The sequence below is a fragment of the Sphaerodactylus townsendi genome, linkage group LG03 (genome assembly GCF_021028975.2).
Source record: "Sphaerodactylus townsendi isolate TG3544 linkage group LG03, MPM_Stown_v2.3, whole genome shotgun sequence".
NCBI lineage: Eukaryota > Metazoa > Chordata > Lepidosauria > Squamata > Sphaerodactylidae > Sphaerodactylus > Sphaerodactylus townsendi.
The window spans coordinates 115,304,664-115,318,094 of record NC_059427.1 but is presented as its reverse complement, the minus strand read 5'-3'; the positions used below and the strand labels follow the sequence as shown (position 1 = coordinate 115,318,094).

General features: G+C 42.5%; 1 protein-coding gene across 5 annotated transcripts in view; it reads right to left on the bottom strand.

Moving 5' to 3' along the window:
* The window catches only part of B3GNTL1 (UDP-GlcNAc:betaGal beta-1,3-N-acetylglucosaminyltransferase like 1), a 240,091-nt gene that overhangs the window by 10,657 nt on the left and 216,003 nt on the right, over positions 1 to 13,431 (bottom strand). For all 5 annotated transcript variants that reach the window (XM_048491468.1, XM_048491469.1, XM_048491470.1 and 2 more), the window contains one exon: positions 2,443 to 2,511. In XM_048491468.1, coding sequence (XP_048347425.1) covers positions 2,443 to 2,511 — 69 coding nt within the window. The remainder of the gene's footprint in view (positions 1 to 2,442; positions 2,512 to 13,431) is intronic.

The window sequence follows — 13,431 nt, the reverse complement described above, 5'->3', positions numbered from 1 at the left end:
CTGCAATGGTGCTCAGGTTTTCAGTCAGGCATTTTCATGGTATCTCCTTGGCTTAGAACCCTGAGAATCACAATGCTTTTTTAATGAGGAAATGAACACCCAACAGTTTTCTAGCTCTCAAGATTCAAAAGACAAACCTGGAGAAAAATGAACCGTATCTGGTAGTTTCACTAAAGCCCTTTCCGCACAGGACAAAACATGAACCTGCCCTCGCCCCGGCCCCTTTGCATGGCTGGTTGTCCCAAGCATGTGCCTTTGCATGAAGGCACATCTTTTTTTCCCCTTCCCTGGCTGCCTTTTTTTCCTTCCCTGCCTGTCAGTGAAGCAGGCAGGACCAACATCCCCCACCCCCTGGCCATGATATGTCCCATATTCCCTGTGTGGCTCCGCAGATGGGAACCAGGGAAGGGTCTTTTGAGAATCATGACATTTACAATTCTCTTGTTAGAATGAGCTTTGCAGTTGTGACCGTTTGCTTGGTTGGGGTTGCAAGGCGAGTTAAAACAAAATCATTGCACATAACACGATTCTTGAAAAACCTAGGTTGGGGGGGAAACATGGAGTGGATCTGCATTAGGATCAGGATCTGTGCAAAGTTCCCCCCAACCTGGGTTTTTAACTGGTGTTATCCCAATTTAATTGGCCCGTGCGGAAAGGGCCCCAGTGAATGGATGGATCTTTTAGATTTTCTACAAGGAGACCTGGAAGCTAAAATGATCAAACTGAGGCTATTGTACGTTGGTCACATTATGAGAAGACAAGACTCACTAGAAAAGACAGTAACACTAGAAAAAGTTGAGGACAGCAGGAAAAGAGGAAGACCTCACATGACAAGGATTGACTCAATCAAGGAAGCCACAGCCTTCAACTTGCAAGACTTGAGTAAAGCTGTTAGCCAACAGGACATTTGGGAGGTCATTAATTCATAGGCTTGCCATAAGTTGGAAGCAACTTGATGGCACTTAACACACACATAGCCAAGATATGGGATTTCTGCACTCTGTAGTGTTTGAAAACCACCCTACACGTCTCCATTCCTTTTCCTCCAGGAGCTAAGGCAATAACAAATTAAACCAAATTCAACAGTACTACAAAGCCTCTTTTCTCAAAGAGTCTTTGTGATTTGTTTCCCGCTCTCTGATTATTACAACCTCGTATGATATTAATTCTGTATTAAGGGTAGTGGGGAGTGTAAGCTGTGAATAAGGGCTAGCACAGCGATGCAGAGATGGACTTGCATAACTATCCTCTCAATTGCTGGCAGAGATAAGAGCTACAAAGTGTGGACAGTATCTGGCTGGCCTCTCACTCTCATTGCTGGCTTGGTGTTTGGCCTTGTAATGTAAAGCAACTTGTCATTTTGGTGGGAGAGGGAGGCCTGGGAATTTGGCCCGGGAATTTACCTAGTCAGGGGGAGGAGGGGGACCTCCCAAAGACATGTCATTAGTACCTTTACCTAGATTGGGCAGTGACCTGATTGGCCTGGGGGTCTCACCCCAAGAGGGTTTTCTTGATAAAAGTAGGGGTTCTACCTGTCTGTGGTGTGCTCTGTGAGGCCTTACAACAGGATCCAGAGTTACTAGGATTCTCTTGAATGACAGGATTGGGGCCTTTCCAGGACTGGATCAGGGCTACAAGCTGCATGAAACCAACCAAAGGAGCTCATGAAGAGCTGAGGGATAACTATTGAGAAAAATACTTGCCTTGGCTGTCTGTACTGTATGTTAGACAAATTCTCCTGTTGAGACAAGCTAGGATCTTTGTTTTCTTGCTGTTCTATCTAGGATCCTTGAACTCTACTTAAATAAATTTATCACCAATATTCTTGTGCTCTTGAGTGGCTTTGATACAAATTCAACATATCCCTTAGAGTCCACACTACAAGAGACAAATTGAGTTCTTACTAGCCTTACAGGGCTAGTTGGTGGCTTTGTACCCAAGTTTGGGACAGAGCCAGAGAAGACAAGAGTTCCTTAAATTTAAAGAAACTTCTTGACAAATAGTAATTTTGAATTTTTCTACCCAAACAGAGCAACTATAGTTGACTTGCATTTTATTCTAACACAGTGGTTTTTTTTCTCAACCTGGGGGTCGGGACCCCTTTGGTGGTCGAACTACCCTTTCAGAGGGGTCACCTAAGACTCTCTGCATCAGCGTTCTCCATCTGTAAAATGGATAAATGTTAGGGTTGGGGGTCACCACAACATGAGGAACTGTATTAAAGGGTTGCCGCATTAGGAAGGTTGAGAACCACTGTTCTAACACATGTTTCTAGCTACAAAATCCAACAATCTTCTACCCAGAATTCACAACCCCCTTCACAAATTCAACCTCACTATTTTGAGTTAGTCAACTAGCGATATACATTCTCCACAATGGATATCATAACACATTGCAGAAATAGCATTTCAAATCATCTTGTTTCATACATTAGGCACCCACCTTAGATTCTTCATAAACATAAAATCCTTTTGTGATCTTATTTTTGTCTACATCACAAAATGCAATCACCTAGGGAAGGCAGAAAGAAAAATATTAGTTAAATGATGAATAAATGCTATTTGTTGATGGCACTGAACCTATTACCCTAACTTTATCAACATTACACCTCCACTGGATGGAATCTCTCTCCATGTGTGTATGTTTAATCCTTCAGCTTGAGAAGGCCACTCTGTCCAGAACATCAGTAAGGCAGCAGTTCTAGCCCTTAAGTCACAAAGTCTCAATGTGTCAAGGACCAATGTTAGAAGGTATCAAGAGTAGGCTTCTCAAGGGGCAAATGGTGGATCAAGGAACTACTGCTAGGTCCAAGGATCACACTTGTTAGGCTGAAAATCCTAAATCTTATGGGCAGAGGACTTGAGGTGGTCAGAGCCCACTGACCAATCGAATCTATGCCTGGTGATCTAAGACAATCACACAACTCAGTTGCTAACCAGGTGATCTAAAGGGTCGAAGTGAGATAGCAAGGTAGAATTTATCTGCAGTCATAAACTCTCACCTTACACAGAAATAATTTCATCAGCTTAATTAATTGGAATGTGGCACTTTAGTTTTGTGACCTTGAATGCCCTAGGGCACAGGTGTCAAACTCACGCCCCTCCAGATGTTGTGGACTACAGTTCCCAACATCCCCTGCCAGCATGATGCTGGCAGGGGATGATGGGAACTGTAGTCCACAACATCTGGAGGGCTGCGAGTTTGACACCTATGCCCTAGGGCACCCATTCTCAACCAGGGGTGCCATGAGCATGTCCCAGGGGTACCACGGCAACACTACCACCACCCCCTCATTTTTGTGGTGTCTCCCACCGGCGCCAGCAAGGACATGGAGCTGGCCCATGGGGCAGGGCCTGCCACAAGGTCAGCAGCCCCCCCCCCAGTGCTTTTCTTCACCCTGGGAGGGGAAGGTGGGGTGTGTGGCAAGCAGGGGCAATGGGAGGAGAAGGTGGAGGGTGGCGGCAGGGGTACCGTGAGATATGAAGAGTGAGGTCAAGGGTACCCTGACCTCGAAAAGGTTGGGAAACACTGCCCTAGGGAGTCAAGCTTGAAACCATGTTTCAGTCCCAGCACCTAGTCTGTTACCTCAATTTCAAAGGGTTGAGGTTTTGCTGCATTGGACGGCCAGGACTGTTAAGTTCCACTTATTGTTTTACTGAAGGCCTTAAAGCCTGAACTATTGTTTGAAGGAACAACAAACTGCCTTGTGGAACTACTGACATTCCTCGAGTCTTAAGTTTGGGGACCTCCTGTAATGTGAGTTGGAGCACGCAGCCTTGTTTCCTACAAGTTGCCACCCTAAGTTCTCCTTCGGGTGACAGTTTGCCTAATAGACACCACATCAAGCAATTTCCCCTTAAGATGGTGAGAGGCTTGGGACCCACCTTCCCACAGCATACCCCACCCCCCAATGTATTTATAACCAGCTTAAAAGTGATTGCACTCAAATTCCCTCTCTTAGCAGATGAGAGAACTGAGGAGCACCCGCCCCAACGCAAACCCTAGACAGCAGGAAAATTCAGTAGCAAATGCACTTTTGAAGGGGGCTTATAATTATCAAATCTCTGATGAATGGCCTCTAATCCATGAAAGCTTATGTTAGAATTAAAATGTATTAGTCTTTTGGCTTATGCAAGATTCCTGTCTCTTTTTGCTGCATCAGGATATCTATCCACTTAATACATCTGTGTGTGTGTGTGTGTGTGTGTGTGTGTGTGTGTGCGTGTGTGCGTGCGCCTCAAAAAGTTTACTTAAAACGGGGGTCACTGCTTTCTAGTTCTCAATTGTCCTCATCTAGGCTAAAAAAACTCTTTGGAAAATACAAAGAACGTAAGTACTTTGTCTGATCTTAGGTATTCAACAGCTGCCGATATGCTAAAGTTGAACACTCCTATCTTAGAAACACTGCCTATCTTAGAAAAGGCAAAGTGTTTAGATGTCATTCCATAAAAGATAACCGAGTGCTGCACATTAATTTCCTGCTTCATTCTAGAACAGTCAGAATGGGTAAGGAGGAGAGCAACAAAAGTATCCACCAGAAAATGGTATTTGCAATGCTCATTCTGAAAAGAGTGCAAAACTAAAAATCTGGCGAGTTATTTGGCAAGGCTGAATTCATAAAAATGCTACATTAACAAGCAAGAATTTTCTGAGTTGATTTATAACATTACTGTCAACAAGATAAACGCTGAACTTTGCAGTTTAAAAACATTGCCTTATTTGTGTTGAATGGTTGCTTTCAAAAAGTACAGAGAAATTAAGAGAAGCATACTGCACAGGTAGAAATACTTAACTCCCCCCCTCCAGTCAACTCAAAGGGATAGCATAAAGAGTTTTTCTATGTTAAGATAATCTCTGTGAAACTAGTCTATGTTTCAATGGCACACCAACAGACCTACATAGTATGATGCTTTCTAGAATTACACAAGATTAAAGTTAGAGCATGAATGTCTACATAAAAATGTGGCAAAATGTGGCAGTGGCGAAGCTCCCAGGGGCCGAGTGACTTGCTTTTAGACACACCTGGCACTGCAATTTGGAGTCACGTGGGGGACACCACAAAGATCCCCGGCCCCTCCCCCTTTCCCCTAGGAAATGTAGCTCCCACCAGAACAGGAAGACCTGTTCTCCAGCCGCAAGCCTGAGATTGGTTTTCTAAAAGAGTGGAGTGGGGTGGGAGGGCTGGCTGCCACAGGGGAGTGCATTGAATTCCCCACACAGCAGCCCTGAGAAGCCTCGACCCCCACACTTACTTTAGGAAACTGAGCAGGCCGCAGAACAGGTCTTCCTGTTCTGGTGGGAACTACATTTCCAGGAGACCCTGGGAAATGTAGTGCACCACTGGAGAACAGGAAGGCCTGTTCTCTCAGCCTACTCGGTTTTCTAAAAGTAGAGTGGAGAATGAGAGGTGGGGGGGAATCCGAGTGGGGGATAGGACCCCGCTGCTGCAGCTTGAGGCGCAAAAAAGTCAGAGTGCGCACCAGGTGCACTCTGGCCCAACTACACCTCTGCCTGAATGTTTCTGGAACCACATTTTTAGAGTCTTAGACATTGTAAGAATGTTTCTGCAGGAAAAAGATCATTGTGACAAGGTTTTCACCATCTGAAGAGTGAATGTCTTACAATAAAGTCTCTGTGCATAATTTTCATGTATCTTCTTTCTACCTTAAACCCTTTACAGCACACTGCAGAAACAAGCTTGGAATAGGTATTTCCCACACTAACCAATATCTGCATGGGTGGTCTAGTCTTACATTGCTTATTTTTGTGCCATCACTATTTACCTTAAAAAAAATAATAAGAGGTATACATCCAAAAGCTGGAGAGAGAATTTATGAGTAATTGTTTATGAGAGAAACAGAACTCTGAGTAAGAGGCTTACTGAACTGCTTACTTTAGAATATCAGGATTAATCTGTATCCTTTATTTATTTCCCTCACATCAATAGGCCCCAACGCCTGGGTCTCTTAGGAAGATTTTATGAAACACTGTATAGTACTTGGGGGTGGGGGTAGGGACTGTTTTAATTAATAACTGGAAAAATACTTTAGGAAGTATTGCCAGTTAACTACCTATATACCACTTCATTTATTGATAGATATCTTGAAAGAGAAACATGTAGAAAAAGATGTGTCTCAACAGATACACACGGAGGAAGATGTTTGGGGAAATCAGGAAGACAAAAATACCATCCCCATAACATAAAACAAGATAACACCTAGGAGAGATAGTGTAAACAATGAGGTAAATGGGATATTAAGGACTACCTCACATTTGGTGCATGTTCAAAAGGAAAAGAACAAATGAGAAAAGAACATGTTTGAAAATACAGAATGTACACATACTGTTGTTAGGAAGCCAGAGTTGGCTGCTGCCCCATACTGGATCGAGAAGGGGGGGGGGGGGGGAGGAACTATCTATGGCAAAAATACTGGTAAAATACTGTGTCTTTTCCTGAAAATACACTATTTCAGGAGATTATTTATATAATCAGACTAGGTGTTAATATATCTTAGTGTTGTCTTTCATTATTAACAGTGGCTGTTCGCAAAGTTAGAACCCTTTCTCAAAATTCTTACCTTCAATCCTTTAAAATGGGGATTCTGGAGATTGAACCAAAGCTGTCAAATCAAATTACTTGGCCAGCTTTTCCTACCACCCTACCCTATCCCTTTTTGAGGTGTGTAACTTTGCGGAGATGCATATGCATATGCTTGGCTCAGCAACTCTGTTCACATGTTACAGTGAACCCATGTACATCCTGTTTGTATGTATATCTATCGATCTATTTGTAAGAAAAAGCCAACTTGCTTTCATTTTATGAATGAAACCAGAGACCTTGATAAATGTGAAGTATCACTTTCCAGTTGTATATGTGTTGACTGCAACATGAGAATTACTCGATGCACGCACAAAGAACAATCAAGTGTACAGTGTTAGACGGACTGTTTGAGAATCCACTGTAACTTGAGAAAAGGACTAATGTGAGTACAGTATTTCCAGTTTTCAAATGCTGCCAGCCTGTACTCCCCGCAGACACTCAGAATGTCTGAAAAAGGTCTGGTTGCATGTTATCTGCTGCAGAAAACCTTTATGGACTTGCACATTCCCAGATGTACATTCTCTGTTGCTGTAGCAGCACCATTAGTTTGGCTAACATTGGGTTTATTTTGTACTTTGCTCATTCAAACTGTTTGAACTAGATTGATAAGGGAATAAACTCATAAAAGCAACCCTAAACATTCATACTGCTGAGGCTGGACTGACAAGTATAAAGTAGACAAAACAGACCCTCTAAGCCTCCTATAAAAGTTTTGGTTTCTGTCTACAGCTGCAAGCTTGAGGTGAATCGGATGTTTTTTAAACAAAAAAGGTCTGTTCAGCTTCAGTCTTGCAGAAATGCTACCACCGTGCCCTGTCAATCCCTTGAATCTGAGAAAAACGCAGTTAGGAAACAGGGGTTCTTTAAAACTATTCAGAGTGACAATTTTAAAACTGTTGTTTCAACAAAAGAGAGGTCCCTGAAAGGTCGCCAATTTTCTAGCAAAATCCATAAATTTGGAAATCTTTCCCAAACTCCCCCAAGGCAAAACACTTGAAATCTTTCCCAAATTTCCCCAAGCCAAAATGCTCCAAGGATCAATTCTGACTAAAGTGTCGAGCAAATGTCAAGATCAAGGCCAGAGAATGAGATATTGTGTTGCATCCAGCCAACTTTTTTTGCTCAACATTTCCCAGTTCCCCTGCATATTACAGCCCCCATTGCCCATGGCTTTTGTTCTTGCAGTTCTCATGATCCTCAGCATATTCTTTTTGGTGGTCAAAGGGGATCCCCTCCTTTCTTTTTCACCAATGGAGAAACTGGTTGGATCCAACCCACTCTAGTATGAAAGACCACAGGAGTGCCGCAGCCTCTTCTTTTTTGGCTCTAGTCTGCTGAACTGAGAGGCATGCAACATGCTCGAAAAGATCATAATGAGGACCACCAGCTCATGTCCACTGAGTCCTACAGACTCCTGCTGCTCATAGAATGCCTGTAGAAATAAAAACACATTCTATCCACAAAGTCCTTCGGATCCCTATGATCGGAATTTTAAAAATGACTCAAATCTCACTTTGTGGGAACAGTATGGTTTTGTATACATGCAGTAATTTCTGGGTTGATGATTTTTTAAACTGCTAACAATTTAAAGCAGCTGCACTAAATTAATGCACAACAATAAGAACAGAGTCATCTGGTAACATGCCATTGTGTAATCTTATAGGAAAAGGAGGACTTCCATCGGCTGAAACCATTAAGGCTTAGTGCCCTGCAGAAGGAACAGAGAAGGAAAGGTTGCCCTGGTTTGTTTGGCCTTTTCTGTAGGCATCTATTTTTCTTGGGCCAGCAGGTGAGATGGTAAATGGAGGGTTGGCATTAACTACCTGTCTGATTATTCTTTCATCAGAGCTTTAAACAGGTTCCCATGATTGTATAAATGTGAGATGATCCATTGCCGGGGGATGGGGGGGGGGAACCCTACTACAACTTACAGGAATTATGCTTTTGATGTGAATATCAATCATTTTTGAGCAAACACCTGAATCTGAAATCAGACTACTGCAGTCAGTATTCCATAAATCTGTAATGAGTGTGTTAAGTGCTATCAAGTTACTTCCAACACATGGCAGCCCTATGAATCAAAATCTATGGCTGAGGTTTTGCTGCATAGTGGAGGCCAGTGTTTACCACAGCAAGATTTCTTGTACATATTTTCTGGAGCTCCACTTTCACTTTCACTTGTACATATTTTCTGGAGCTCCACTTTCACTTTCACTTAGCACTCTCTTCATGGCAAGTGAAACCATGTATAACATGAATAAAATCTTGCTTTGCCACCAGAGCGGGACAGATTTGCCAGTGGGCGTAGCTTTGTCCTAGACATCTTCTCTCTGCCCATGACCAGCCTTCCCCTTTGTATTCCTTTGCATGCCTTCCTCCTTCTCTCCCCCATTCTGTTGGCTCCTCCCTGCTTCCCTAAGTACACTGACCGAGAGATCGAGAGATTGATCTCTCATATGAATAGTGGGGCAGGGGAGGAAAGACTCCCCCCCCCTCTGTCTAACGTCTGTGTTCAGTCTCTCCTCGACCAGCAAGCTGGCTTCTAGCAGAGGTTCAGAAAAAGTGTGCAGGACAGTGATGGCAATGATGGAAGGAGGAAGGATCTTGTGCAAGGGAACACTTGTTTGTTCCAGGCATACTGAACGGGAGACAGCGAGCCATCCAAGTAGAAACATATGTGGAATTTCACAAACGACAAACAGAAGCCAGACGAGTGGGCCAAAAGATAAGATGGATGAGAGAAAGTTATGGCAGCAGGGGAAAGCGGAATGCTGTAGTAGTTTGGAGGCAAAGGGGAAACTGCAAAGGAGCTGGACAGGGAGGGTGTGTCAAGGGTTGGCTTTAGAGCATAGGGGAAACAGTGGTGCCTTTGATTCAGCAGAAAAAGAGTCAAAGGGAGGGGTATGTTGATTATGCAGTGAAAACGAGGGAGAATCACCTACACATGCAGTAGGACAGAGCAGTAATGATGTGTAAGAATGAAAGGTACCATTTCAAACTGCAGGCTGTGCTTTCCATCTTTGAATGTTCTTTCACACTCAAAAAAACCCAACAGCACCTAGCCAGGCGAGGAGAACATTTCTACTCCTTCTCTTTGTTTGCTGTGCTGTTTTTCTATTTCAGGGAACTTTTTTTATCAGAAGGGGGAATTCAGAAATGTGATTCTCTATGGTTCTCCACCCACAGTCTGTACTATTATAGTGCAATCTTCCCCTTCAATACTTTGCTACTCCATTCTCTCACACAAGTAGATGTGGCCTCAGGCCAGACTTTTGAGATGGCTAATGCAACATAAAACAAACAGAAAAATGGAATATAGCAGCCAACAAAAAATAATTCCCATGGATCCAACAGAATTGATAACACATCTGAATAAACAGGAACGTTTTCATTTGGCACTTAAAACTACAAAAACTAGGTGCCAGGCCAGCAGCTGGGGGTGAGACAGATATTACAGGTGAAGTTCTCCAACAGAAAGAGCTCTCTCTTTCTCTAATGCTACACCTCTGAGGGTGTAGGAGGGTTACTGCTGATATAACTGATAGATGGACTCACGTGGAAGCAAGAGGTCTTTGAAGGAGCTTGGGTCAAAAAATGTTCAGGAACTTAAAGACTGTCAATAGGAACTAAAGTCTGATTAGAAACAGCAAAGCAGTTAATACAGATCTTTTGTATGTGCCCCTAATCATTTGTGTTGGTCAACAACTTTGCTATAACATTTTGCACTATTTGAAGCATCTGGACAGTCTTTAAAGAGAGATGCATGTAGAATGTTCTAGTTTACTGAAATCTGGAGGGAGAATGAGCATGGCCAACTGGTAGGTAGGGTGGGATGTCAACTCAAAATAAAGTAAACCAGCAGAAGTTGAGCAAAGGCACTATGTGCCACAGAGACCTTTACATTTATCTTTACACCTGTCCTAAAACTTCCGCCAGCCACAACCTGCTCCTTCTGGTTGAAAGCAACATCATGGAGAACGGACTGATTCCCAAATCTCTGGAAGGTCAGCCAACGGCACTTCTATGATACCTCAGACTCATTTGAACTTATGTTTCAATTGGTGGAGGTAAAGAAAAGTGGGAGAAAATGGCAAAAAGAGATGAATGGAAACAAAAAGAGGTTAAGAGATGGATGGAAACACATGCTTAGTTTGGTAAGGGAAGGAATCATGAGCTAAAGAAAAGGCCCAACATACTGAGAACGAAGCTCCAGCTAGCTGTGGTAGAACATCATTTCTAAAATGTGCTAGATCTTCCTAAGAACAAAGTTTTCTCACAGATTTTTTTTACAAAATAATCTTACAGAGAGAAAAATAAGTAGATTTCAATCATGAAGAAGAAGAAGAGGAGGAGCAGCAGCAGCAGCAGCAGCAGCAGCTTGGATTTATATCCCACCATTCTCTCCTGAAAGGTGACTCAAGGTGGCTTAAAAGCTCCTTTCCCTTCCTCTCCCCGCAACAGACTCCTTGAGAGGTAGGTAGGGCTGATATAGGGCACTTTCCGTTTAAAGAAGCTTCCACTTGTGATGCTGGGTCCTCCCCAGATTTTCTGCTAGCTAGAGACCCCCCCCCCCCCAAAAAAAAGGCTATGCTGGGAATTGTGGGACATGTTTAGACACACACAAAAAGTCACACAGGATAAAAATCAGGCCAAATACCCACTCCCCTTGAGAATCCAACCCATGATAAGGGAACAGAAGCTGCAAAAGCTATTACCAGCACAATATTCTGTACTGAATTAGGTTAATCCTTCCAGTTGTTTTCAATACTCCTTAAAGAAGAAAGAAAGAAAGAAAGAAAGAAAGAAAAGAAAGAAAGAAAGAAAGAAAGAAAGAAAGAAAGAAAGAAAGAAAGAAAGAAAGAAAGAAAGAAAGAAAGAAAGAAAGAAAGAAAGAAAGAAAGAAAGAAAGAAAGAAAGAAAGAAAGAAAGAAGCCTAATTACAACCTTGTTATAAGCAAAATAATATTCTGGTCTGCAGTGTTTCTAAAATAAATGTTACGCAAAGGTCAGCCTGGAAGAATGTCGGCATCTTAGCACACCAGATCCACTCCAGCAATGAGGAGCTCTTCTTCTTGCTGCAATAAAGGAAAGGAAAAGCTGACGCCCAATGGTGAAACACCCATGGGCAGACAGCTGCAGTAATCTGCTCTTGCTTCATAGTTTCTCTCTGGGGTCACATCATTGGCTTTCCAGACGACACAAATATTTACCAGAGATGACTGTATCAATTGCAAGCCAGGTTTAGAAAGTTAGATCTTTCTTGCACTAGGAAGCAGTTTCAACAGATAACAGAAATGTTAAGCAAACAAGGGCTGCCACAGAGGTCGCCTGAACTGATTACTGTGCATCATTTCATAGACCTTTCCTTGCGTGAGGTCAACCCCCGCCCCCACCATCATCTCCTTATTTATGCATCATCATCAGCTGGCATTTGGAAATTAAAGGAACCCAAGGGATTTCACAGAACTTATTGCAACACAATAGAGAAAAAAAATAATGACATCTCCATAGCAACGTCAAACAATGTTGAAAACTGCCCTCAAGTGACAAAGATGATTCAACAGTTTGGAGTGTACAAGTTAGGCAGCTTTACAAAGAAATAATGATTCACATGTGACTGTCTTCTCCTCTTTGCAGCACTTCTTCCATTGCTACATTGACAAATAAGGGAGGTGGCTTTGGAGATAATGCATTAGACAAGCTTCCAACTACTTTCCTGGAATTCAAGCCAGATGCTGGTCAGACCCCAATATGTTTCCCTCAGCAACATGAAACCATTTACTTTATCATGTTCAGAGATCCAGTTTGCATTCACAGATAAGCCACAACAGTCTCTTGCAATTTAGCTTGTGTACTGGATTCTGGACATTGCCACAATATGTTGGCAGAGGCAGACTCAAAATGTCCTTAAACAAGCACATAAGATACTGTTATACAACTGCTGTTTCCCTCAAGCACTGCCTTGGAGCACATCAGTGCTGGAGGTTTCTATTTCTGATTTTATTTATTTTATTTTATTAAATTTATATCCTGCCCTTCCTGACCAAGGCCGGCCTCAGGGAGGCCTACATGCATATTCAAAAACATTTCATAAATAATAATTTATAAAAACTAACTAATTAACATCTTATCAATAAAAACCCAGACAGCAACCAACAATGTAAACCTACGAAAGACCAAGCATCCCATCTCGACACAGACTCCTTCCTCACAAGGACTGTCTGAGAGTGAGACAAAGTTCATAAGGGGGCCACACAGGATGACAATAGGGTGTTGGTGGTTATGTGATTTAATACAATTAATGATGATGTGACCGGCTATTTCACATACTTTTAACATGTTTTACAGATTGGTATTGAAGTAACTGAGGAATTCCAAAGTAAAGGTGTCCTGATTCATAAAATACTTGCGTCTTTAGTTTTTAAAATTTATGCTATCTAGATTTTCTAAAATCTAGAGAGTCGAGAAAATTACCTTACATTAATGGGACAGTTAGCAGCAGGTGAAATAGCATTTAAAGATCAGATTTTGGTAGGTGCTTCACTAACACCCAAAGCTAAAGTGGCCCACGTCTAATGTTAAGGATGGGGAAAGGACAGGCAGTGGAAATTACTACCGTTGTAGCTCAAGTGATGATTCACAAAGGGCTTCCCTATAGAGAAGAAATGTGAAAGAGGAAAGGGAGATAACTCCGCCTGTCATGAGTGTGATGGAAGAAGTCACAGGCAAGAACAGATACAAATTTATAGCGCATGCGCTTGTATGGAGGAAGGTGCAATGAGATATGAGAATTGATACAAGACTTCTTGTCAGAGTGCCAAATTCACATG